General features: G+C 36.6%; 1 protein-coding gene across 2 annotated transcripts in view; it reads left to right on the top strand.

The window, feature by feature from the left end:
- CREBRF (CREB3 regulatory factor) overlaps window positions 1-23,090 on the top strand; it is a 53,702-nt gene extending 30,612 nt beyond the window's left edge. For both annotated transcript variants that reach the window (XM_019635970.1, XM_019635971.1), the window contains exons 5-9: window positions 2,067-2,261; window positions 3,754-3,943; window positions 5,142-5,215; window positions 11,650-11,772; window positions 18,992-23,090. In XM_019635970.1, coding sequence (XP_019491515.1) covers window positions 2,067-2,261; window positions 3,754-3,943; window positions 5,142-5,215; window positions 11,650-11,772; window positions 18,992-19,107 — 698 coding nt within the window. In that variant the 3' untranslated portion in view covers window positions 19,108-23,090. The remainder of the gene's footprint in view (window positions 1-2,066; window positions 2,262-3,753; window positions 3,944-5,141; window positions 5,216-11,649; window positions 11,773-18,991) is intronic.
- The last annotated feature ends 4,130 nt before the right edge of the window (window positions 23,091-27,220 follow it).

The raw sequence follows: 27,220 nt of genomic DNA on the forward strand, positions 1-27,220 counted from the left end.
AGGAAGGAATGCGTTAGAGGAGTATGGTGATCCATCAAATGAAAAGAAAATCATTGATGTGTTAAAAATAATGTTTTTTGAGTGTCTCCTTTTGTGTCAGGCACTGTGTGTATTAGGTATTGGCTACACAGAGAGGAACAAAATAGACGTGGTCCTTGTCTTCGTGGAACTTTAGAGTCGAGTAGCTTTATTTACTGTTATAATTTCTGTCTTCTAATGTGCTTATGTTACTGTAACTTGGCAAGTGAGAGATGCCGTAGGAAGATTCTCCTAAAACTTACCATAAAACTCATTTGCATATCTTGTAGTATAGTGTTAGAACATACTGTGAGAAATATTAATTACCTTAAATGTTAGACCAGTGGTCTGGGAATATAATTTTTCTGCATTCTACTGGATCATGGTAGTCTCTGTATTGAAAGGTAGATAACCTTAACTAACAAATCCGTTATGTGTGGTGTCTGTGTGTGTGACGGTGAATTTATGGTGTACACTGTTAGAAAATATTAAAATATTAGGTCAGAGAAAATTGATGGCCCTTAAATACCTTTTTTGGGAAAAAAGGTATAAATAAATAAAACTGGTAACTAGTATGGGTGGGACAGAAGAAATAGAAATCTTCACGACTCTTTGAATTTAACTCGAATGTATGTGGGGAAAAAAGCATTTAGACAATTTAACTGGATAGGTGCAGGGAATGTGGGAAACCCAGTGGGAGCTAGACTCCTTGAATCATGGGACTAAACCAGCCCCATTTGTATAAATGGGGTTAGGAACCTCACCCTACCAGGTTCTTATAAGTCTCAAATGAAATAAGTGTAAGTGAAATATATGCATACAAGTTGGTAGCTAAGGGAACATATCAAATAAAGTGTTGGGGGGATGGGTTCACCTACTTTACGTATACACTTCTATGAGTTTTGACAAGTGCATCCAGTCATGTAACCACCACCCCACAATCAAGATATGGAAGAATTTAACCCCCGCTTTCCTGTTCCTTTATAGTCAGCCTCTCCCTACACACCCAACTCCTGGCAGCCACTTATAGTTTTGCCTTTTCCACAAGTTAATATAAATGGAATCATAATTCTTAATTTGAAGAAAACCTGGTAAAATTCTAATTTTTTCCCAAACTCACAGATGTCATCACTTTCATAGTGTCAGTTCCAGAGGAGTCATGTTTTTAGGAAGGAAAGTGGTTATTTTGCTTGGCCAGTGCTGCCCAGTTTTTCCTGACCAGCTTAGATGTAGGGCTGTGTACATCCTGTGCATGGCCCATCCCCACTACCCCATGTACCTAGCTAGCGCTAAATGCGTGGAGTACATCTAAGATGGGCATTCCCTGAGGGTATTTGAGATTAACAGGTCATCCTTGTATTGGGTCTGACCAATAGTTCTAGCAGCTCAGAATTAAGTATTTTCTGAAACTTCCTTCCCATTAACAAGGAAAATAACTTCTTAAAAAGTGAAGTAAATGCAAATTCCTTCCAGTGCAATATTAGTTAGACTAGGCAAATGAGTTTTTAATTTGATAGCCTAGTGAAAACTGTCATTTTTATACTTTCACAAAAGGGGTAGGGTGGGAGGTAGGAAGAAAACCACTGCTGCCTCACAGAGTCTGCCTAGTAGAATACCATTCCAGAAATGTACACAGTCTTCTGTCTGGGGATGTTTGAGATGCATAAGTATTAGAAATAAGACATTTAAAATCACAGTATAGTGGCCAAGTACCTTTATCTAATGGTGCTTTGAGATTTCTGTAGCTATATTTCATTATACAAACATTGTGTCATATACTAACTTATAAAAACCAAAGAGAAACCCAAGGAAGATAAACAGTGTGGTTATCTATGTTTTTTGATCTCTGAATATCCTATGAGTTAAGAGATTTCTACATTAAAAGTTATATTATGTACCTGGTTGACACCCCAATAATAAACCATAATGTTTTCAGGTGAAAGGAAATGTATGAAGTGACAAATAGAAGGGGTCTGTTTGTTTGTTTTGATTGGTTTATTGAAATTTATGGAACTTATAGTTGGGGGGGGTGCTTTCTTTCTCCAAAGGCTATGAAAATGATTCCGTGGAAGACTTGAAGGAGATGACTTCAATATCCTCTCGGAAGAGAGGTAAGAGAAGGTACTTCTGGGAGTATAGTGAACAACTCACACCATCACAGCAAGAGAGGATGCTAAGGCCATCTGAATGGAACCGAGACACCTTGCCAAGTAATATGTATCAGAAAAATGGCTTGCATCATGGTAAGATTGCTGTAAAATATTTTGTATCAGTTTAAATAGAGCTACTAACCATAATGCTTAATCATTGTATGTAGGTGCTCAACCCTTCCCAGGAAACTGGAGAGGGGAACAGTAGAGCTGGTGTGTTTGCTGTTCACTCACAAATAGCTTTTACCAGTCCTGAGAGCCATCACCTAAATAGGGAGAAAGGCCTGTATAATAACAATTTCATTTCTAATCACTTCTCATTCTACTTATCCTATCCAGGAAATGGTCAGGAGACTACTGAGTCCTGACCTGTCACAGTTGCTATAAACCAGAAGGGTTGGGGGAAAAGAGAATGGGCTCCAGCATCATTCTCTTTTATTCTTGTCCAGTCTCCAGGCCTAAATACAAAAGAAGAGATTGGGATCAAAACGGTGGTGGGGAAAAAGAGGAGGGGGAGGAAAAGAAAGGAAGAATAGTTATAAGAAAAGGAGAGAGTAGAGTGGACAAGTAGGAGTCGGGAGAAGCTTATAATCTTAGGTAGGTCACATTGCAAAATGTGAACCCTGACAGATGTAAGTAAGTAGAATTTCTTCTGCATAAACGTTATTTTTACATGAATCCAAAGTCTGTTCCCTATTTTTACACTAATCCAAAGGGGAGGACACTAGTAAGTTTGGTGCTCAGTATACAGTTTAATAATCACTCACGCTACAGATTTAAGTTGCTAAGTATTTTTGACACTGAAATTGTATCAGAAGTGTGTTTGTCCCTCATTTTCCCTTTCCACTGGCACCCAGATAGGTCTGTACTCTACTGTCTCCCACTGAATAAAAACCTGGTTTTTGCCTTCAGATAATTTTCTACCAGGAATGAAAAGATAGGTCCAATAAATAGGTCCAAATAGCAAGTGGAGAGCACTAGAAAAGTTGTTTTGTGTATTGTAGTTCTGAAGACAGAGGCGTCCCTCTTGTCTGCTGTGATAGAGCAAGACCCCTGGAGTTTTCTGCAATGCTATTCATCAAACTAACCAAAGAAGAGCTTTCAATAAAGGCGATCCTTACTTGTTGGACTTCTGAGTCCAACACCAGAGTATATATATTGACAAATTTTCAATCGTAGCATCAGAATATCTTGGTTTGAGTAAAATCTCCAAACACTTTTTCTGCCTGTCATACCCTAGCCCTGATTTGTGTGTGCTGGTGAACTTGCACCCCAGCCCTAACGTTTGAGATCCTTATTACTGACATGCAGATAATTAAGAATCTGTCATACTGGGGCTGGAAACCTTAAGGTGGAGAAAGACTTGGAAAAGGCTGGAGCTATGCCATATTACACCCATTTCTCCCAGTCACACGGTGGGGCGACAGGAGGCTAGCTCTGCCAGCATAGGTGGTTAACATTCTGAGACTTCTGAAAAAGAAAAGGAGGTGGGGGCAGAGAAATGTGATTTTAAAATATGGCTGTAGAACGTGTATCTCTTCTTAAATAAAGTGATCTAATTTAACTTATTTTAAACCATCTATAGGAAAATACGCAGTAAAGAAGTCACGGAGAACTGACGTAGAAGACCTGACTCCAAATCCTAAAAAACTATTGCAGATAGGCAATGAACTACGCAAACTGAATAAGGTGATCAGTGATCTGACACCAGTCAGTGAGCTTCCCTTAACAGCCCGCCCAAGGTCAAGGAAAGAGAAAAATAAGCTGGCTTCCAGGTAAATGTTCCTCATGTTCATTCATGTAAATCAAGTCTAGAAGGTGAGGTAGACGTTCACTGAGCTTTTATAGAAGCTCATCTGACCCTCAACCATTTATTCAGAAAAATACTTTATAAATGCTACAATGAGAGTATTATAATTTTTCCTTTGAAAGTAAAACATAGTATGCTGATGGGAAAAGTTTTTAAGGGGGAGAGGTGAATGGACTCAAGTCCATCATTGTATAACAATGAAAAATTTTACCATTTTAGCTTTGTTTTTTATGTTTTTTATTTGTAGTAATTAAAATTCATCCCTTTTAATGTATACTTCTATGAGTTTGACAAACATATCCGATCCTATAACCACCACCACAATCAAGGTATTGAACATTTTCATCATCTTAAAAAATTCCCTCATGCCTCTTTGTAAAGGTAAACCCCTTCTCCTTGCCAGAAGCCCTCACAAGCACTGATCTGGTTTCTGTCCCCACAGTATTGCATTTTCTAGAATGTCATGTAGATGGAATCCGATTATATGTAGCCTTTGAGTCCAAGTTCTTTGATTGAACATGATGCATTTGTGAATCGTCCATGTGGTTGTGAGGACTAATGGTTTGTTCCTTTTATTGCTGACTAGTATTTCTCGGTAGGGCTATACTGCAGTGTGTCCATTCACCAGTTGAAGGACTTTGGTTGTTTCTAGTTTTTGGCAATTATGAGTAAAGCCACCATAAACACTCAGTTACAGGTGTTTATGTGAATGTAAGTTTTCATTTCTCTTGGGTAAATACCCAGGAGTGTATAGTTAACTTTGTAAGAAACTGCCAAAATAGCTATTTCCAAAGTAATAAAGTAAGATTTTTAAAAATTACTGTTTTCCAAAGTAGCTGTATGTGCTAATTTACATCCCACCTGCAACATATGAGGGTTGCAATTACTTCACATCTTCTACAACACTTGTTATTGTAAGGTTTTGTTTGGTTATTTCGGTGTACTGGTCAGAGCTTTATTTTTGAATATGTGCTTAAAATTTTTAAAAATCAGTTTGGATAAATGATTATATTATGTGTTTTTGAGTAACTGAGTTACTTATTATAAACATCAGTAGGCAGTGGTTTTTGGTTGCTATTAGAAAATGTCTGACAGCAGCAAAGAGAAGTATATTCTGAATGTTCACTTAAAAAAAGTGAACTAATTGCTCCTTCCTTTCACAGGGCTTGTCGGTTAAAGAAAAAAGCTCAGTATGAAGCTAATAAAGTGAAATTATGGGGCCTCAACACAGAATATGGTAAACCTAAACTTTTAAGAATTTGATTAACCTCCTGTTACTGTGCTGACCACTCTCTTTTTGGTTTTGTTGTTTGCTTTCCCTTCATTCTGTCCAGTTTTAGGCCAGCCTCCTTTTCAAGTTCACCCATTCATTAAGCTACATGCTCCTACTCATCACGTCCTCCCTCTAGTGTGAGTGTCTGTCTGTAGCTCCCCAAGCCAGGTCTCATCTCTGCCCTGAAGAGCCACTGTGAGCATAGTCATTTCTCACTTCTGTTTTACAGTGCTGTTGCTGAAATTAGCCAAATCTATTGACTGGTATTTATTTTCACCTGTGACTGGACAGTTTAGGTCTCCGGTTTACAAATTTTGTTGCTCATTGGAATCATCTACGTCCATGTTAAAATACAGATTCCTAGGCTTCTCCCCAGGTCCTCTGAATTGGACTCTGTGCAGGTAGAACCGAGGAATTTATATTTTTAACACCACCCCAGTCACTCTTACGGAATTTATATTTTTTAGCACCACCTCATTTACTGTTACGCAACCATCCTAGCACATTACCATATGTGGGAACTGTTGGTTTAGATCAGTGCTTCCCAGTATTTCACATCATGGCACATGGAGAAAATGATCATCTCTAAGGCATCCTGGAATGTAACAGAGTAGGCTGCTCATGGGACGAGGCGCTTCTGGGCTGAGAGGCTCTTTCTCACACCTGGAACCCTTTTACAGCACACTGGAGGCTTGGAAAGCTCTGGTTTTGATCTGGAGTAAAACCCTCCCCTCCTTTCCCCCTTGCTCCGTTGCTGTCCCTTAAACTTGATATCATAAGAGTTTGCATGTTCCTTTGCCTCTAAAATTGTCCTCTTCACTGTGTAGCTCTTGGGCTAGTTGTATCTAAAAGTGAAACAGTGGCGAAATAATCCATTATTATTTGTTTTTAGAGATTTTCTTATGACCAGCATGATGTCTGGCACATAGGTGCTCATAAACTTTGTGTAGTTTTTCATAATCCTTTAACTTGATTATCTTGTTTCCAAAAAGAGGGTTTCCAGCTGTGAAGTGTACAACTTAGGAAATGAACTGATGGTTTTATTTATTTAGTGAAGGCCACTCAGGAACTCTAATCAAGGTAAATGAATTAGGTAAAACAATAGTTGGTTTGTTGGAATGGAAATATACCCATGTCCTATTATTCCTTCTTGCTGTTGAAATTCTTTGAGCTTGAGCTCTGTGAGTATATTTATATAAAATGATTGCAATGTCATGGGCATTATTCATATTTCTTTTAGACCCCAGCTGCAGGGAGATACGGTGGGCCACGGGGAGCCTTCTGGGTCTGTGTTTCTTTGGACACATGTTGGCATCTATCTCTGTGTTGTTCAGTTAATGTATTTATCCATAATTATGAGTGTGTACATCTGTGTGACTGTATATTTTTGCATCTGTATATGCACACACATGCTTTGTGTCTGATGTAAATATATTCTGGGGTGGGAACAATTGGGGAGTTGGTAAGGGTCAGGGGTATGTGTGTTTCTGAATGTGTTGTTCCTCTCAGATTGAGTTTTTATGGCTCCCTTAAAATTTTCTTGTTACCAAAGTAACGAAAAGCCTCTGGTGTTTTCATGTAAACAAAGGCCTTCTTTAAAAAGTAGTAGTTTCTTTCTTCTCTGTCAGTCCACCTGGAGGAAGGGGATCTTCCCATTCTCTTACATTTCTTCTGCTTCTGTCTTACTACCTCCTCTGCTGCAGCCTCGGGGAAAGAGCAAGAACAGCCCAACTGTTGGTTCAGAAGCCATCTCAGAACCAGTGAGATGCTCTTTTGTAGTTTGTCACATGTAGTTTGAAAATTATTCCCAGTTTTTGGTATATGTCTCAAGGGAATGGTACCCTTGATTCCTCTAAATATCTGGGAGTCACTGTCCTGCTTTGTGGAACACTTACTATCCATCTATTAACCTAGTGGTTTCTAGAATTCGTGAGTCACAGATCAGTGATACTTGAAAAAGATGTTGGGACTTGGAAACGATGGTTGCCAACTTTACATTTTGCCAAGTGAGGACATTAAAAAGAATGTCATCTGCAATTACTGTAATTTCATACAAGGAAGGCTATTTTAGCATTAAAAAATTGAGACAGGCATAATCTCAGAATAGAATGAAATCAGCTTTGTGAAGAACTGACTCCGTTGTCCTTATCCTTTTTAATTTGTTATCAACTAGCACTGTTCCAAGGAGTGGCTTTGAGGACCCAGGACTATACTGCTCATCCCCTCCTAGCCTACCAAACTTGCTCCTCCTCCTGGTTCCTTCTACCAAAGCTCACTAGAAGCCATTCTGTTAATCAAATATACATTTGTTGACTCAGAATGAGAAGTAGAACTATTAAGTGGACATAACCGTCACCCTGACATATTTTGTCCCTAAGCAAGTTAGATAGAAAAATTAAAATTGGAAGCTTTTTGGATAAACATGGAATCAGCGCAGGAGGGATCTGTGTATAGATTTAATGTTTGGCCTCAACTTCCAGGAGCCAGACGCCTCCCTGTTCCTCGCAGAGGCTTGTGGTGGTGACAGCTCTTTCCCGCTACCCTCCCGGCCCCCAGTGTACTGGATGGACACTGCCCGGGTTTGAGAGGAACTTCTGCTCTGTTTTAATTTTGATTTTTATAGTGGTTTTTTTTTTTCCTTTTTTAAAGCCTTATTTACTCTTCCCTTTTGAGGGTGGGGGAACCTCATTGTTTCTCATAAGTCCAGTCTGCATATAAATGTCCTTACTTATATTTGAGCAAATGGTGTTCCCTCTGATATGCTTCCAGAAGAGGCATAAATTTCTTGTTTCATGTGATATAGGGAATCAACTGTACTTTTCTTGTTTAGTGACACATTGTACATATACCATCCTGCAAGTAGTTTTCAACTGCCCACCCCTGGTATTTCTCACTTCTTCAACGTCAGTCTACATTGGTCTCCTCAGTATTACTAGATGAGGAATAACAAATCACTGATTTCAAAGGAGCCTCTGAGGATGTAGAAATTTTAGACCATAGGAATCTGTGTGTTGAAATTGAAAATGTGTTACCCACCCCCGCCTAGCTTTTTGAGGTATAATTGAAGTATAATAACTATACATATTTGAAGAGTGTAATTTGATTAGTTTTGGACATATGTGTATACATGTGAAACCAATCGAGATAGTGAACATTTTGATCACCTCCAAAGTTTCCTCATGCCCCTTTGTAAGCCACCTTGCTGACTACCCCTGCATATCCCCAGGCAGGCACAATCTACACTCTTGTCACTATAGATTAATTTGCATTTTCTAAAATTTTATATTAATGTGCTCCTATGATATGTTCTCTTTTTTTGCCTGGCTACTTTCACTCGGCATAATTATTTTAAAATTTCACCATGTTACCTGTATCAATAGTTAGGTCCTTTTCATTGCTGAGCAGTGTTCCATTGTATTGGATATACTATAATTTATTTATCCATTCAGTTGATGGATACTTGGGTTGTTTCTAGTCTTTGCTATAAAAAGCTGCTGTGAATATTCCTGTACAAGTGTTTGGGTGGACATGTTTTAATTTCTTTTGGTTAAATACCTACAAGTAGATTGGCTGGATCATGGGATAGATGTATACATTTAACTTCATAAGAAAACTCCAAACTGTTTCCCAAAGTGGCTCTTAACCATTTTACATTCTCAAAAACAGTGTAGAAGGGTTCTAGTTGATCTGTACCCTTGCCAATGCTTGGTAGGGTCAATTTTGTTCATTTCAACCAACTTAATGGGTGTGTGGCAGTATCTCATTATGGCCTTAGTTTGCATTTCTTTAGTTAATGACATCAAACATCTTTGCTGTGCTTATTGCCTATTCATATATTTTGTGTGTGTGTGAAATGGCTGTTCAGATATTTTGCCATTTTAAACATTTATTTGTCTTCTAAAAGTTCGTTACTCTGGATACAAGTTCTTTGATATATATATTGAAAATATTTTATCTTAGTTTTGGGCTTGCCTTTTTGTTTGGTCATTGACATCTTTTAAAGAACAAAAGTTTTAATGTTGATGAAGCTGAATTTGTCAGTTTTTCTTTTTATATTTCATATTTTTTGTGTTCTAAGAAATTTGGCCAACCTCAAAATTGCAAATATTTTCTCGTATGTTTTCTCCTAGAATTCATATAGTTTTAGGTTATACACTTAGATTTATGATAAATTTTAAGCTAAATTTTATGTATGGTGTAGAGTAAGAGTTGATGTTCATTTTTTTCCATATGACAACCCAGTTGATGAAGCACCGTTCATTGAAAAGAGCTTCCTTTCCCCATTGAATTGCTTTTACACCATTGTTAAATCAATTGACCATGTATGTATGGGTCTACTCCTGGACTCTGCATTCTGTTCCATTGATCGATTTGTCTACCTACATACAAACTATCTTGATTACTGTATTTTATAGTAAATCTTAAAGTCAGGTAGCATTAATCCTTGTTAGTCCTCTAATTGTGTTCTTTTCTCTCAAAGTTGTTTTGGCTATTCTAGGTCCTTTGTATGACCATATAAATTTTAGAATCACTTTTACTACCTCTTAAGAAGAGCTTACTGAAATTTGATTATTGCTTTGAATCTGTAGATCAACTCGGAGAAAATTACCATCTTAACAAAAATGGAGTCTTCCAATCTATGAACTTGGTATCTTTACATCTAGTTAAGGCTTCTTTAATTTCTCTCCACCTTGTTATGTAGTTTTCAGTATAGAGTACATGACTGTCTTTTGCAAGATTGATTCCTGGGTATTTTATATTTTTTGCTACTGCTGTAAATGGAATCATTTTTGAAGTTTTATTTTTCAAACTCTTTGCTGCTTATAAATGCATGTAAAATGGATTTTGTGTATTATTCTTGTATCTTGTTATTCTGCTAAATTTATTAGTTCCAGTAGTAGGTATGTAGAAACCCTGGGATTTTCTGTTTAAGCCCTCATCATTTGCAAATAGGGATGGATTTATTTCTTCCATTCTGATCTTTATACCTTTTATTTCTTTTTCTTGCCTTATTGCAATGTCTCAGACATTAATAGAAGTGGTGATTGCCTTGTTTGCAATCTTGGGGGATAAACCTTTCACGTTTATGTATGATATTTGCTGTAGGCTCTTCTGTAGATGAGATGCCCTCTATCATTTTGAGTAAGTTCTCTTCTTTCCTAGTTTCATTTATCATGAATGGGTGTTTAGTATTGGCATATAGTTTGTGGTGTGGGGGTTGCATTTATTGGAACAGGCATGTTCTCTTTCTTTTTTCTGGTAGTATATCACATACTCACCTGTTAATATGGTGAATACATTAACTGATTTTTGAATATTAAATCAACCTTGCATTCTTAGAATAAATTCTACTTGGTTATAATGTATTCTTTTTATATTAGTGTCTATTGCAAATATTTTGTAAGATTCTGTTCAAATATTTCTGTTTTTAATATTTTGTTAAGTATTTTTGTGTCTATACTCAAGAGGGATATTGGTCTGTAATTTTCTTTTTTGGTAATGTCTTCATCAGGTTTTGGTATTTGGGCTATCCTGGCCTCATAGAATGAATTGGGCCATGATCTTTCTTACTGTAAAAAGCTGGTTAAGATTGACTTTATTACTTCATTGTATATTTGATAGAATTTGCCATTAAAAACATCTGGGTTTTCTCTTGGGAATATTTTTTTGATAAATTCAATTCCTTTACTAGAAATAGGCTATTTGGATTTGCCATTTCTTCTGTCAATTTTAAGTTGCATTTTCTGGAAATTTGTCCATTACACCCAAGTTGTTGATTTCTTGGCATTTTCTTATCCTTTTAATGGTTCTGGATTCTGAAGTTATAGCTTCTTTTTCATTCCAGATACAGGTGATCAATCAGTCTAGCTGGTGATGGGGGTATAAGGGAGTATCAATTTTGTTGCTCTTTTCAAAGAACCAGCTTTTGGTTTTGTTAACTTTATTATGTATTTGTGTTCTGTTTCATTGATTTCTGCTGTTACCTTTATTATTTCCCTCCTTCTATTTACTTTTGGTTAACTTTTCTCTTTCTTTTTAAGCTCCTTAAGGTGGGAAAATTTGTTTTTAAAGCTTTTGTCTTTGAAAGACTTTGATTTATATAATAAACATTTACTAAGATCTTATGATTCGATATACCAGGCAGGCACTGTCATAGGTTGAGGAAAAGTAAGGCAAGTTGCTTACAGGATAGTGGACATTGACACATGTCTACAGTGTGTTATGCAAAGTGGCACATCATTTGAAATTAGTCTGTTTGGATAAGAAAGCTTATAACCACCACTGCTTAATGTTTTCTTAAATATTCTTCATTTTAATTTAATATCTGTTATGATATAATTAAAAGCAAATTCTTTCATGTTAGTGACACGTTCCAAGTGTCTTGTTCTGTCTTACAGATAATTTATTGTTTGTAATCAACTCCATCAAGCAAGAGATTGTAAACCGAGTACAGAACCCAAGAGAGGAGAGAGGACCCAACATGGGGCAGAAGCTTGAAATCCTCATTAAAGATACTCTCGGTAAGAAGAATCCTGGATAAGTTAATAACAAATAAGAACATGTAGCGTAAGATATATGATTCAAGGGGATAAGGAAAAGCTCAAGTGCTCTTATTGTAGTTGTTCTTCTTTGCAAGTAGTTTTGTCTTTTGAGACTCAGCATTCCGAAATAGCTCGTGCACTGCTGGTTACCATAGTGTTTTATTTAGCCCTCAGCACTGGACAGTTTTAACTGTTAGGGAAGATAAACTTCTAGCAACTTGAACTTTCTCTGGGGAAAGGAAAGATCCCTGAGCTGTCAAGTTTATACATACTTTCGTGGAGGTACTTACCCATTTGTTTTATGCTAATGCACTTCACAGGATTCTAACAAACTGGACTGTCTGGTTTTCCATCCCTGAATAGATTATACACGATGGGGAAGAGCAGAGAGGGAGGGTGAGCATCTTAAAGCAGGTGGAGCGATGCCTGACAGGGAGCCTGGAGGGCTAAAGTCGACACAGACCTGAAAACACTAGAGGCCTGGAGCTCAGGTGCCATGGGAACAAACCACTTACAGACTGGGAGCATCCCAGAGGCATCACAGCAGAATGGAAGCCATGAAAACCCTGAAGCCTTGTAAAATTGCTTCAGCTGGTTATATATTCTTTGTTTGGCAGTATTTGTTCCAAGACTGTCTGTTATAATTGTTTCTTACATAGTCATTGTGTTGAGTCGTAAATTTCAGTTACCTGAGAATTTTCTTCCAGTTCATTTTTCCCCAGGATGCTGATCATGTATTGAATCAGGTCACTTAAAAGAATGAGAGCTTACTTTTCAATCATTAATTAGTTATTTACCTGAATTTTAGAGTAACAAACATTATATTTGCTTTATTTTTTTAAATTGTAAATATCTTGGAATTTTTTTTTTACATTTCTGTTAAGACAATTTTTTCTGACTTCCAGTTACTATAAGTTCACTCATTGCACAGTTTTCTCAGTGCCTACAATGTGCCTGGTGTTGGGGGTTACAGGGGTGTATAACAGAGACTTGGTTGCTATCTTTTGAAGCTTTTAGTCCAAAAATGAAAGAGAAAGCATAAACAGAAAAACAAATAATAACAAGTTGTGGTAAATGCTATGAAGAAATCAGGATGCTTAAATGGAGTGGAGTGAGCAAGAATAGTTTACTTCTGTTTATACAGAAATACTTCTCCTAGCTACCAAAACAATTGTTTTTCTTTAATTGAAAATAAATACACATCAAACGCTTCCATGCACTTAGTAAGTTTCTTTGAAATTCTTAGTTTCTCTTGGTAGCAGTGTGTTCATACTGAATGTAAACGGCAATTTAGAATCATTAGTACAATTAGCAATGCATATAGATTTTGACCCAGCAGTTGCATGAAATTTGATAATTTTAATGTTGGGAGGCCAAAAAAAGATATAAGGAATCCTGGGGAAAAAAGGATTTCTTAGGAAAGGAGAGCAGCTAACGTTTATTGAATCCTTACTCTGATGTAGGACCCGTCTGGTAAGGTTGTTTAGTCATTTACTTCCACGAGTCTGTGAAGGAGGTATTATTATCCTGGTTTTACAATGAAGAATCAGAAGCACAGCAAGGTAGTAAGTAAGTAACTTGCCAAAGTCCTATAACCAGAAAGTGGCAGAAGTAGGAGTAGAAGTAAGTTCTCCTCACCACAGTGTTTACACTGTACCCACATCTCATCACCTGGCCCTGTCATCTCACACTCATCTCTGTTATAATAGTTTGTGGACTGTTTAGTTCACACGCGGCCTTCTCATTGCCTCATCCAGTGGGCTTACTTGAGAATTTATTTTTCTTGAGATTTTGTATAACATTGGATACTTTTGCATGCTTATCTTTAGTCTTGAAATATTTTCTTTAAACTTTAAGGTATTTTAGGTTCTGCATGCCTTTTTTCCTACCTTTTTTACAAAACAAAACAAAACAAAAAAACGCTAGTGGTTTCTCTGTGACTCTAGCAATACCCACTGGTCATGTCCAGAAATTAAGATTATGTTTTCAAAAAACAAAAGCTTATTTATCATAGTGGTTAAAGTCAGAGTATTTGGAATCAGTTCTAGATTCAAATCCTGTTATTTGAGAACCCTAACGAAGTGACTTCACCTCTCTCAACCTAATTTTCTCCATCTTTAAAATGTGGACAAATTGTGTGGATTGAATTGGAAGAGTGCATATAAATAAAGCAATTAGCACACTGCTGAACACATAAATTCTCAATACTCAGTAAGGACTAGGTGTTGATGTTACCATATGACATCTTAAGCATTCTTTTGGATTTTTTTCTTAAAAGAATTTTATTTCCACATTGTTTCTGAAATACATCATTCATATTGTAGCAAATTGAAGATGTTTTTCATGACAAAACCCATTAAAATCAGTTCAATGCCTAAATTGCACACTCACAACATAGCTTAACCTGGAATTATTTGTAATATAACTTGCTAAGAAAATAGGTATATTTTCCTATTGGAGTATTCCAGAAAGTATGGCATTTCAGTGATTATTGCTTATTAATAGTTAATTCCTTTTGCTTTGAAAAATTATTTGTAAATAGTGACTGGTTAAGTTGGTATAATAGTGAAATGAGTATGCAATTATTTGCAGGATTACTTTATTCAAAAGAAGAGTTGTAAATTCATATAAAAATAAAGTATATAAGTGAAACAAAACTAAGAATAATATATTTGTATGAAAAATTAACAGAATGAAAGGCCAAAAGTTTATCATGAACAAAACTTATATTTATATTGAAAAAAACCTTAGGTGAAGAATAGATCCCAAATATTTTCCTAAGCAACCCCTTCTTACCTCTGTGTAGATTAATTCAGTACCCAAATATTAAGCAAAACAGGGAATAGTAATGGTGAGTTTGCTTGACTTTTTGTTCAGATGGATTGGTGCTATTTTAATATGTTATTTAGTCTTTCAGGCCATCTCTGTCTTTTCTTGTTCTTTGAGATCATTCTCAGTCTTCCTTTGTTAGGTAGAGGGAGGAATTTAATATAAGGAAAAAAAATCTTCTTACCTTCTTACTTTTTAATTTAAAAGCCTTGTATGTAGGTAAGTGTGTGTATTCCCTTTATATCTAGAAGTCAGTTTTACCAGATACAAAATCCTTGACTTATATTTTCTTTCTTTGAGTATTTTAAATATGTTTCTCTATTTTTTTCTGGTATTAAATGTTGCTATTGAAAAGCTAATACTTCCCTTTTTATTTCCTTATAAGTCATTTGCTATTTTAGCCTAGGTGTCAACAGGATTTTTTTCTTTTTCTTTTAATTCCAGTAATTTTACTAGACTGTGCCTTGGTCCTTGTAGGTTCATGTTCATGTGCGCTGTGCTCTTTCAGTACATAGCTTCCAATCTGGTTCATACTGGATCTCTTCCCGCACTTTGGTTTTCTTCTTCAGGGACTCATTATTTGTGGGTTGGATTTTCTTTGCCTATCTTTAGTATTCTCTGAAGTATATTAAATTTTCTCAAATCTTTTTTTATCTTTTAATTGCTTTTTCATGTTAAAACTCTTTCTCCCTTTCACCTGTTTCTCTTAAAAGCATTATGTGTTACGTTTATTTGCTGGTCTTGTGTTCCTTTTAGTTTTGCCTTAATTTTCTTTTATTTCTAATTTTCTGAGCTCTGTTACCTTATTTCTGAATTTTTCTATTTCTGATTATGTTCTTGCATATCGTGTAGCATTTTCTTTAATGTCTTTTAGTTCATTTTGAAATAATAGTGGATATAGTTATAATCCATTTTGTGGTTATTCATGTCTTTTAGGCACACTTTCATTGTTTGTAGGAATCTTCTTATTTTGTTTTGTCTTACAATAATTTTTCATGGGATTTTGACCTTGATACTTTTCTGTTGATCCTTTGTATGTGAAATTAGTTTTTTTGAACTTTCAAAGGTAAGTTTGGTTCAGGATAGCTTTTCTAACTTCAAACTTCGCAGAATCTCGTTTTCACTTAATGTAAAAAACATGTTTAATTGTATTTATTTGTTCATGAGTTGGTCATCACATCCAGTCACAAGAGGACACAGGAGAGGAGCAGGAGAAGAGTTTATCCTAGAGAGACAAAGTCACTGCATGCCACAATGAGGCCACATGGGGGGAATACTAAGGGAGCAGGCTGCTCAACCAAGCAGGTGGGGAGGCAACAGAAATAAATGAGCCAGGGCAGAGTGCAAAAGCAGAAGGTATGAGGGGACTGCTTTGGTGCATTTGAATGTCACTAGGCCACAGTCAGGTGAGGACAAGAAGAGGGATTGTCAGCCTTATCACACTGGTGCACGTGGCAGCTGGCTTGCTGAGATTGCTTGCTCTGTACGCCTTCCCCATTTTATCTGGGCATCTCGCTTTCCTATCTATTGTCCCCGTCTTGCTCAGTTTTGATTCTTATCAATCCTGGCTTCTGTCCTGGGGGAGGTGGGGCGGGGAGAGAGGGAGGTCCTGGCTGGTGGTTTTGTCTGAGTTCACAGAGGCTAGGTTGCTCCTGTCCCTTCAGCTCTTACCGTGGGCTCCTTGCACTTACCCTGTACTCACCGTTCGATTGGACAAAACCTCGCACAGCTTCAGGTGTTCTCATGTTGGCCTCCTGTACTGTCAGTGACTAACCTGTTGGATATTTTAGACGCTTTTTGTTCCCAGGTCCGTTACTTCCTTTTGACTCATCCGCACAACCACTGATACTGTTAGTACAACGCAGGTCTTCTAGCTTTGTGTGGTTTGTTTCTACCCTCTTGAATTTTGGGTTCGTGGAGATACTTTGTCACTTGTTCAAGTTTTTAATGGGTTTATGGTTTTGCTATTTAATTGCTCTGTTTTTATATGGGGAATTGAGATTAAAAATCTTTGGTGTCATATAACCATCTTCCTAGAATTGCCTTCTGGAGCAGTTTAAAATACATTGGAGTTTCTTTTTACTAAAGGTTTGATAGAATACTCTTTGAAACTATCTGGCCCAGTGTATTTTTTATGAGTAACTCTTTGAAAACTTCTTCTGTGTCCCCTATAATTTCTCTGTCAGATTACAGTATCTTCTGGACTCAATTTTCATAATTTAAAAATTCCTAGAAAACCATCCACTTCCTTCAGGCCATCAAATTTATTAAAATTTTCTCTGTTTTTAAATTTCCTCTGTATCAGTGGCTAGTGTTCCATTTTCATTTTTTATTTTATATCTCTTGTGTTCTTATTTCTTGAGTCAGAGTGTATCTAATTCCCCCCTCCCAAAGAACCAGCTTTTGAATTTATCAACTCTTCTAATTTCTTCAGATAAAGACTTAATTTTTTATTCTTTATTTTTCATTAATGCAATTAAAAGCCTTTGAAATATCTTCCAGGTGCTGCTTTACCTGTGTTTCGTAAATTCTGATGTCACATTTTAATTGTTTTTTGAATACTTTGAAATTTTAGGATTTACTTTTTGATCTAAGAATTGTTTGAGAGAGGTTTAACATTTTCCAGAAAGTAGGGATTATTTTCTAGTTTTATTATTCTGTTCTTTTTGCAATTTATTGAGATTTTTTTTAGCTCCCTGATATATGATTACAATTTTAAATGTTTTGTGAGCCTTTGAAAAGAAAATATATTTTCTGTTTTATATTAAGACTCTAATATATGTCAGTTAGATATTCTTAATTAGGTCTTGTCTTCTTTTCCTTTTTATTTTTGTAGTGGGTTCCCATTTACTTCATGTAGAACTGAGAAAGATGCCCTCTAAGGTGTTTTAGTTTCTTTTCATATTTTCTGTGTTTTTGCTTTCAAATGCTGGGTAGCATTCATTACTGCTCGGTCTTCATAATAAGACTATAGTCTTTATCATGATGAGGCATGGTTTTTTTGTCTTGTTTACAGCTTTTTTCTTGAATTCAATCCTGTCTGATACTACAGTCATGAATGCAGCTTTTTTTTTTTTTAAAGAGTTTATTGGGGAATTGGGGGAGGGGAACAGCACTGGGGTATCTGGGGAAGGGGAACATACAAGTTGCTGTCGTTTTGTTCTTCAGTCTAGTTGTGGAGGACGTTGCTTCACAGGCCCATGTTGGTATTATCATTGTGCTCTTCCCGGCTGAGGTGGATTGGTCGCCGACCTCTGGATGACTGCTCACTGCAGCTCTTGGCAGCTCATACCGGCTGCCAGCTGCTCATGCTGGCTGCCAGCCACACACGGTAGCTTATGGCAGCCCACTGCAGCAGGGCCAGCGTCTCACTGGCTGCCCAGCTCCAGGTTGAGCTGTTGTTCATCATCTTAGCTGTAGAGGGCAGTGTCACTGGCCCCATGTGGGATCTGAACTGGGGCCCTGCTGCTCAGAGCTGGCGTCCTAAGCCAGCTCTTAACCAACGCATCACTCTGCCGGCCTGCAGCTTTCTTATTATGTATATTTGCTTCAAATCCTTTTGCCTACCCTTTTATTTTCAATCTTCCAGAATCACTTTATACTAGATACATCTTTTTTTCTTTTTATTGCAGATACTTTTTTTTTTTTAGTTTCAGGTGTACAAAACAGTGCAATAGTTATACTTTTCACCCCTCACAAAGTGACAGCCACCCTCCCCCAATCCACCACCCCTCCACCCCGATATCATACATATCTATTATAATTTCATTGACTCTACTCCCCAAGATACATCTCTTTTAAAAAAATTTAATTTTTCATTTGCATACCATAAAATTCACTCTTTAGATTTTTATATGTAATACATAGTTGGGTTTTCTTTGTTAGTCTGGGAGTTTGTCTTTAACAGGTGAGTTTAGTTCATATTTATTCTTGATATCTGTTTGGTTTTAGTTCTGTTATCAAAAGATCTGTTAGGATTTGTTCATGTGACTTTTGCCTTTTTATGTGATTCACTGTCTGATCATTATTATAATTTCATTTATGTGAAATTATGTGTCCTAATAATTTGCAAGCTCTGTATTTTTGTTTTTTGGACTGTTGTTACTTGTCACCTACCCACTTTAAAATGTTGATTAACCATTCTTCATGGTTATTCTTGGTTTGACCCTTCTAATCTTAAAATCGTAGGCTCTAATCTAGTGGGTAGAATTATTTTCTGTGCTGCAGTAGCAATGAGCAGAGCGCTTATCCCAGATGAGTGTCAAGCTGAGGGCCACCCTTACCCTCAGATTTTCCTCCTGCTCCCTCACCTTCCACTCATGCCCTCTCCACTTCTGTGTCTAAGCATGCCTTTCATTCTTTTCCTCAGGTCTCCCAGTTGCTGGGCAAACCTCAGAATTTGTTAACCAAGTGTTAGAGAAGACTGCAGAAGGCAATCCCACTGGAGGCCTTGTAGGACTAAGGATACCATCGTCAAAAGTGTAATCAGCCTCATTGGACCACTGGTCAGAAGTTTCTGAGTTTGTCATGTTATTCATTGTAAATTTTCATTCTGTTTTGCATGTCAGTTTAGCATTATGTAAACATTTACAATTAGGTTACATTGTTTTAAGAACTAAGTAGCATAAGTGAAGCATGACCCAAAGTACTTGATTATTGCATTTTCAGAGCATAAACCATGGTTACAACTGCTACTGGCATCAGAATTTGAAACCCATACGTTTAAGTAAATGTTTAGAGACAGATTGCAAAAACCTGTTAAAGGAAAATTTGTTGGAGGAGTGACGATTTTAATAAATGCCAAATATTGTGGCAGGTTTATGCTCTGAACAACACAAAAAAATCGAGGAAGCATTTTTTTTTAAACGGTCAGTTTAGATTGTTTTTAGAATTATTGCTTTTTGTTCTCATTTTCCACAGCCATTAATCTCACTTGTACATGGCACAACCCAGCACTCACGCCCCGTGTGCCATATTAGATGTTCATTTTCTGAGCTCAATATGGTATATATAAATATATATATAAATATATATATAATGTCTGTGCAAGTAAGAAAAAAAGCATATTCTTTGTGCCTTGTATTTTGGGGAAACTATAAAACTGGTAATATTTTGTATGATGAAAACCCTAATAAGGAAAAACAAGATATATAGATGGAAAAATTATGGGGTTTAAATGTTTTTTTGTTCCAACTCTTTTTCAAATTTTTGAATGTATATAGGACTATGTTGAAATGTAGATATATGCCACAGAGTCTGTGTATTGTATAAAAAACAAAACAAAAAAACAAACAAAAAAAAGATGGCTCTAGAAAACTTATATTTCGGTACTTGACCGGAAGAAGACAAATACTTGCACATTATTGCGATTGTTTTATTTTTTGTACCAAAGACAAATGCAACTGATATGGCAAACTGCCAGTCTAAGTAAAGTTTTGCACAGCTTACATGATACTGTATGAATGTATGAATAAAAGGAGAAAAAAAAGAAAAATGAAAAGGTCAGGGTTAGGGATCTTACTGAACTGTGAATTTTATTTCTGTTTGGGTCCAATTATCTACAGAAGGAGCATCCACACATACAAATATTATTTTGCTGTTCCTCTAGTTCGCTTCCGTAGTAGATAAGTTGGTGGCCATTTAGGTGTCTGTAAATCTTTTTATTTCTGCACTTATTGTAGGAAATTTTAATATATTTCATTTTAGTAAGCTATTGATAAAATAGTTTTTGACCTTGAAATTTTAAAAAGTTTATTTAGCTTATTGTAGTATACTTCCACCAAACAACCAAAATACAGATTATTTTTATTGTATTATGTATGTATATATATGTAAAGAAAGAGAAAAGCTAAAAATATCTAATTCTTTAGTTGCCACTTTTCCAATTGATGTATTATTGTGCATGTAATATTTTCAAAGATCAACACAAGCTTAAAACAAAAACAAAAAAATTTATAGATTTTTATATTTTTGTACAGGTATTTTCAAACTAGCTTCTTCAAACTTACATGTGACTTATTCTTCTATAGTTTCTAGAACTGAGAAATATTAACACATTTAGTTTTTAGGTGCTCTTTTTTGCTCACATGAAACAGCTTCATTAGTCAGTGTTTTAACTATGTTAAAGCTTTACCTCTTGATGAGAAATTTCTTGTATCAAGGCAGCATTATAAACCTTCCCCACAGATTTTTCCCTCCTGTCTGTCTTACTGTTTTATTCTCAAATCTTGTGCTTTGAACTCTGAAAACTGGTGGCTTAAAAACTATAATTAAAAAAAAAAAATCCTATCTAGTCAGAAAAAAATACCAAAAATTTCAGACCTAGCTACTGGGAAAGTGTCTATCTCTCCAACCATTTCTCCATACCCCTTGGAGAATTTATTCTTTAATTATATTTTGTCTGTGTAGTGTATTTCCTTTTCTTTTAATGTCCCCCCCCCCTTTGTAAGCAATAGCCCATGAAGCTATATAACTTATAAAGATTTGATTCTAACACACAGTAACAACTGAACAATGCTTACATGCTTCTTTGCCGTCGGGAACTGTGATGCACAGGATTTTCCGGTGTGCTTGGTGGAAATGTACTTGGTTAATACATTCACACTGAACAGACGATAAGCTCAGATCTGATGGTTGACTAGAATGTAAGTTCCTTCTTTAAAGTTTTCCTTTTTAGGTGGGAAAAGGCAAAGCATAGGTTTGTAACTTGGAATTATATGAGGTTTTGAGGGTGTGTCTGGCAAATTAAAACATATTCCAAAATATGGCAGTTTTGCAATCAGGTGAAAATCACTTCGTGATAGAGATTCAGCTGATGAGGTTTATAAAATTGCCCCTTTCTAGCTGCTGTGTTCGGAATTCTGGTTTTTGATACTTTTTTCCTGTCTGCAAACCAGAATTTGATTTTTTGGTCTTGCATTTCAAAAAAGACTTTGAATCTGTTTAGTAGATTACATATCCTTGCATTTCAGTGTTTTATATGTACTACTTAAGTTAAATAGTTAAAAGCTTTTAAATAGTTGAGCTTTTTAATGTTGACACTTTATTTTGTACCTATTTATATATATATGTATATCTTAGAAAAGCACTTTGTTAAAAAAATTTGCATTTTATATGATTCCTGCCATTTGCTGCTAAATCTGGGCTGGTCAGAATGCTGCAGCGATACTTGATCTAAATAAAAACCTGGCGGTAAAATGTAGAGTGAAAGTTAAATCCTTTTGCTGTTTTAACTTTATCATAAAGATGACATAGGCAAGCTGTGCAGCTTTACATTTTAACCAGGGGACTCTGTGGCATTTAAAACCGTCTAGAAATGGTTGTACTTTAATGCCAGTAATAATCTGCTTCCTCTATTGTCATTAAAATATATACGTTTAGTGTATCACACAAACAAATCTTATAAGGGTAATGTAAAAACCCCAACAAATGTACATGTTCTGTTTTTGAAATTGTGGCATGTATTTCTGGGTGAAGATCATTAGAGAAGAGCTCTCTAAAGGTTTTCTGTGTTCATACATGGTATACAGATAGCTCATAATGAAGTCCAGAATCTTACTTTAAGTGAAGGCATTGTGAATTCACCTCAAATAAACCCATTGTTCCAAAAGCAATTCTATAAACGTTGACTCTAGTACTACTATGATTTAAAAACAAAACAAAAAGACAAAAAAAACAAAACACAAAAAACGTTCTTCCTCATTTCAGATACACTGGATTCTTTATAGAGTTTGTCGCCACATGAAAGCATGCTGTCCAGTTGTTCTTGTTAATAAGATCTTGTCTGAGTTTTGAATTGGGTGCCACACTTTTTCAGTCGATATGACCGCTTGTTCTACTGTACCATGTATGATTCTTGTCCTTCCCTAGATCCTTCATGACACATTATGATGTGGCTTTATATTGTGCCTTACTTGTACATTAAAACAAAACGTCTTCATCCCCTTCCACTTCCTAAATCTTTCACTTTGACCTTTTTGGTAAGAGAATCAGAGCTATTATAAAAACATCATGAAGGATTTCAGATGGGTCTAGTTTCAAGTTCCCTCTCTTCATAGTTATTTTATGTTTGTATGGAAGACCAGTTTTGAATGGTCTTTGAATATGAGGGGGAAAGAGTAGCAGTAATTTGACTCCATCTCTTTTTTCTGACTTTCGTGCACGTGTCACACATCTTCTTTCTGATGCCTGACTTTATTTGCTCCTTAGCAATAGTCTGCATTTTAAGAAAGGTGTGTTCAGTTCATCAGCTTGAAATTGACTATTTCATTTTTCCAGAATTTTTTAGAAGAAGAGTACCCATTTTGTTTGTTTTATAAAACAGATGACAAGTCTCTTTAAAAGAAACAGAAGTACAGTACTTTTGAAATACAATGCTGTTAGTTTGGATTTCTTTTTTTATATATAATATTCATACAATTATCTGATGTTTGCCTTCATTAATAAAGCTGTTAGTTTATTCACCAAAATGTCAAGAATGGATGTGCTTTTCTTTATTCCATACATTTAAAACTATTTTAGCTGCTAAGATTTAGTTAACTTTCTAAGAGACGAATTCAAGTTGCCTTCAGCAGGAAGTAACAAATTTATGTTCCCTTTCTTTATATAGTCTTCCTGAAACTCTGTTTAAGTATTTTCTAGTTAATTATGTAACAGAATGTTAGTGTCTCTCTAAATCTTGAAACTTGAATTTTGAGAATGCATTGAATTATGCTTTTAGTGTTAAAGTAAAAGGTTTCAATTATCCTTCTAGTGAAGTCTATTGTGGAATACCATTTCCCGTGGAACTGAGGCCATTTCCACAACTTTGCACAGAACTACAGTCTTGTTCTTCCCTCGAATCATGACAAACAAGTCTCACACAGTGCCGTAATACTTGTGGATTCTTTTGTAATCTTTGTAATCTTAATAAGGGCATTATGAGAAGATGACTCCATGTTTTTTTAATATTTCAAACACAATGGGATGTAACAATGAATGTCAGCTGTAGGAATGGTTGTTTCGTTTTAAGGAATAAGTGTGTTGGGGAAAGATGATGAAAACGTACTACTGAAAGTTTTACACTTCCATAGGCAAGTGGGGTTATGTGTTGAAGCATAATCCTCATGCTTAGTAAACTGACTGATATTGTAGAAATTACACCTAGGAATTGAATTATGCCAAATTGCCATTTTTGTTTGTTTGTTTCTAAGAGAGATTTGGGCGTAGTAGTGAGGGAACAGAACCTTAAAACTGCTTCCAGACAGTATTTTGGAATTGCAGACTTGGTGACTACTCGAGAACATCAGAGTTGGGTATTTCGGTGTGCCAAGTTCAGGTGAACTAGGTTTGCCTCTTTCATAACTGTAAACACAATGGTGTCGTTGAATTCGGGGTGGACGGGAGCGGGACTGACTACTGTGTCTTGCCCTTCGCCCTGTTTTTTTTCAGAACCAAATAACAGAAATGTGTATGTGTGTACTGTATCTGCCTTTCCATCACGTTTTTATGACACTGTACTCCACTGCCTGCTTTTTCTTTTTTACCTTCTTTCCCTAGGATTTGTCCTATAACTTAGCATTTGTGGTTAACAGTGATACGAGGGCTGACCGCACATAAGTCACAAGAGAAGAGCGGAAGGAGGGCAAGAATTCAAAGCATTTGTTCATACAATGTGGCAACCTCTCTTGCATAGTTGCGTAGGATCCTGTTTGTAACGCTATCATAAATATTCTGTAGTTTTGTTTCCCTGTCCCCCTCAACTGGAGCTATGAAACATTTTATTGGATTCAGTCTTGTCTTTTGTCTAGAAAGAATTTTATCTTGTTGACGCATGAGCTGTTTAAAACTTATTCTATTAAATGTTGGTTAATAGTTGTGCAGTTTTTCTTTTCAGAAGAAAAGGCACTTCAGCTGTTGCCTTTGTTTTCTGTCACCTTCCAAGCCCTCAGCACTTCTAGTCAGATACAGATTCATCAGTGTATGCAACATCCTTTGTAATTTAAAATAAAAAAAGATGAAAAGAAAAGGTTTTGAATTGTTTGCCTCATGTTTTTGCCCTTCTGTCTCTCTTGTTTTTCTGTTGCTTACTGAGATAAAAACCATCAACTCCCCTTCCAGATAACCCACTGCAAAGAAATTCCAAACGAAAGACAGCCGTGAACTGTGCATCACGCCACCCCTTCTCTTGGTGTAGTGTACAAAGAGCTAACTTTTTTTCTTTTTCTTTTGACACTTTGGGCTGATTTCCCAGTAATTTAGTGAAACTTAGCTATTAGGCAGAATTATTTGTTGATAAAAGCATTTGCATTCTTCAGTTTACAGCATAGTTTAGTTTGTAGTTATTTCTCCTCTGATTCTTTGGGCAAGTGATTTCTCTGAGAGAAATAAACTATTTTGTCGTCTCCTCATTCAAACATCTGTAGATTTTTGTGTGTTTCATTCCAAGTCCTCGAGCGAGGCTGAACGTATGTAGAGCCTTAAGTCAGGAGATCCACTATAGCAGTGCATCCCTTCTGCCAACAAACAGACTTGTTCCTTCTGCCAAGACTTGTGCTAGGTACTGAGCTGTGAGATGAGAGGCCTCCAGTCTGCTAAGGGAGGTGGCCTGTGAACAGGACCATAGCACAACACAAGAGCTGTCACGCACGCAAAGGGCTCTAGGTATGTTATCGCCGAGGTATTTGCAAGGATACAGGCACCACATCCAGTGGGTATGGTAGAGAAGAATTGACAGGCTTGTGTTCCTGACATGCCTGAACCCGTGAAGAAGCCCTTTGTGCATCCCTTGAGTGACACTGAGGCCGTCAGGAAGCAAAGTGGACATGGTCTCCCATGCATGATTGTGCTTTAGGACTTGACCTCTCAAGACCACGCTTCACAGGAGCCTCTTTCACGGTCCAGGAACTTGAAGGAGCTCGGTGAGCCAGGTCTGTATAGTCCTTAGGCAACTAAACCTCCTGTGAGTGTCACCCAGGTAGATAGGTCATTCAGTTGTCCCTGTTTGCCAACATTGATTTTGGAGCCAGGAAAGCTCCTTTGCCACAAAGAAAAACATTAGTTGGGAAATCTTTTAATATTCTGACTGGAAGGTTCAGAACAGCAAGAAGGCGTGAGAAAGTCCTAGATGGCTAGAATGGCATTCACTGAGCTCCTGCTAGGTGCTGTCCTATCAGAGAACTGGGTTGCTGCTCTCAGTGGCCCAGTCATCAGACTAGACTCAGATATGGGGACTCACCCCAGACCCAGCATATGACACAGAGCTCCAGCTCAAACTCCAGTCTGCTGCACTCAGAAACAATTCATACTCATCTCTCAGGGACCAGGCCAAGTCACAGGCAATATTTGGATGGATGTCTGTGAAAGACGGAGATAATGGGCTTAGAATCTGAAAACCAGAAAGACCTAAAGGAACAAAACCCAGTTAGTAACCAAAAGCTAGCCTCAGGATCAGTGAGTAAAGGTGGTGAGAGCTAAACAGCATTGCGAGTTGGGAGTGGGTCACCAAATTACATACCTATCTCTCAAAGATGGCCTCTAGTTGGTGGGCTTACAATTGGGTCTTTTTGTTAGAAGGGTGTATGTCGGAGGGTGGAGAAAAGGAGAGCTGTGTTTTCTTCTTTCATTGCTGGGAGATGCAGTTGGGGACTATTGATTGCATCGGTATTTCCAGCAAGAAGCATGATGTGAAAGGGCCCAAGGTCATGTGGGCAGATCTGTCACCTGAAGACTTGGTGCTTCTTCACTCCCAACTAGGGAGCTTTTGTTTGGGGATCCAGATCATTTGACCTGAAAAATGTCAACCTCAGTTTCTTTAAAAGGTTTTAATCTTAAAATAACATTGCTAGGGATTAACTGTATGAGGTCTAAAGAAAACTTGAGAATACTAAGAAGGACACAGAAAACTTGAAAAAAATACAAAGATAGACCAAGTTCTTGAACAGGAACAGTCAATAACACAAAGCTGTCTTCCTAAGTTAAATAAAAAATGTAATGCCATCCCAATAAGGATATACCAATAGGGTTAAAAAAACAAAGTTCCCATGGAGAAATATAATAGGTGGGAGATGCTGGGGAAGAAAAAGGGGTGTTCAATCCCAACATATTAAAACACATTATAATTAAAAGTGTCATTTTGGTGCATGAATGAATAGACAGGCTAACAACAGAAACAGATTCAAACATAAGAATTTAGTATAGTAAATGTGGCATCCTGAACTTGTGAAAAAAAGATTCTTCAGAAAATACTGTTGGAACTACTGGGTAACCTTTTGGAAAAAATTAAGGTGGCTCTATATCTCACATGATAAGCCAATACACTTCTCATCATGGGTAAAGATCTAAATGTAAAAAAAAAAAATCATAAAAACAATTCCTGTGAGTGGGGGAAGACCTTTTTAACTTGTATCCCAAATCCAGGAGTCATAAATGAAGACTGATAAATTCTATGTGAAACAAAAATAAAGCAAAAAATAGAATACTTTTTTTTTAAGAGAAAACATAAGTTTATTTGAGCCAAACTGTTTACAATTGCTGGGAAGCAAAATCTCAACAGAATGAAAAAATGCTCCGCAAAATGGCGGTTTGCAGTTTGTTTTATACGTAAAATCAGAGGAGGAAA

The sequence above is a fragment of the Hipposideros armiger genome, unplaced genomic scaffold, assembly GCF_001890085.2.
Source record: "Hipposideros armiger isolate ML-2016 unplaced genomic scaffold, ASM189008v1 scaffold_25, whole genome shotgun sequence".
NCBI lineage: Eukaryota > Metazoa > Chordata > Mammalia > Chiroptera > Hipposideridae > Hipposideros > Hipposideros armiger.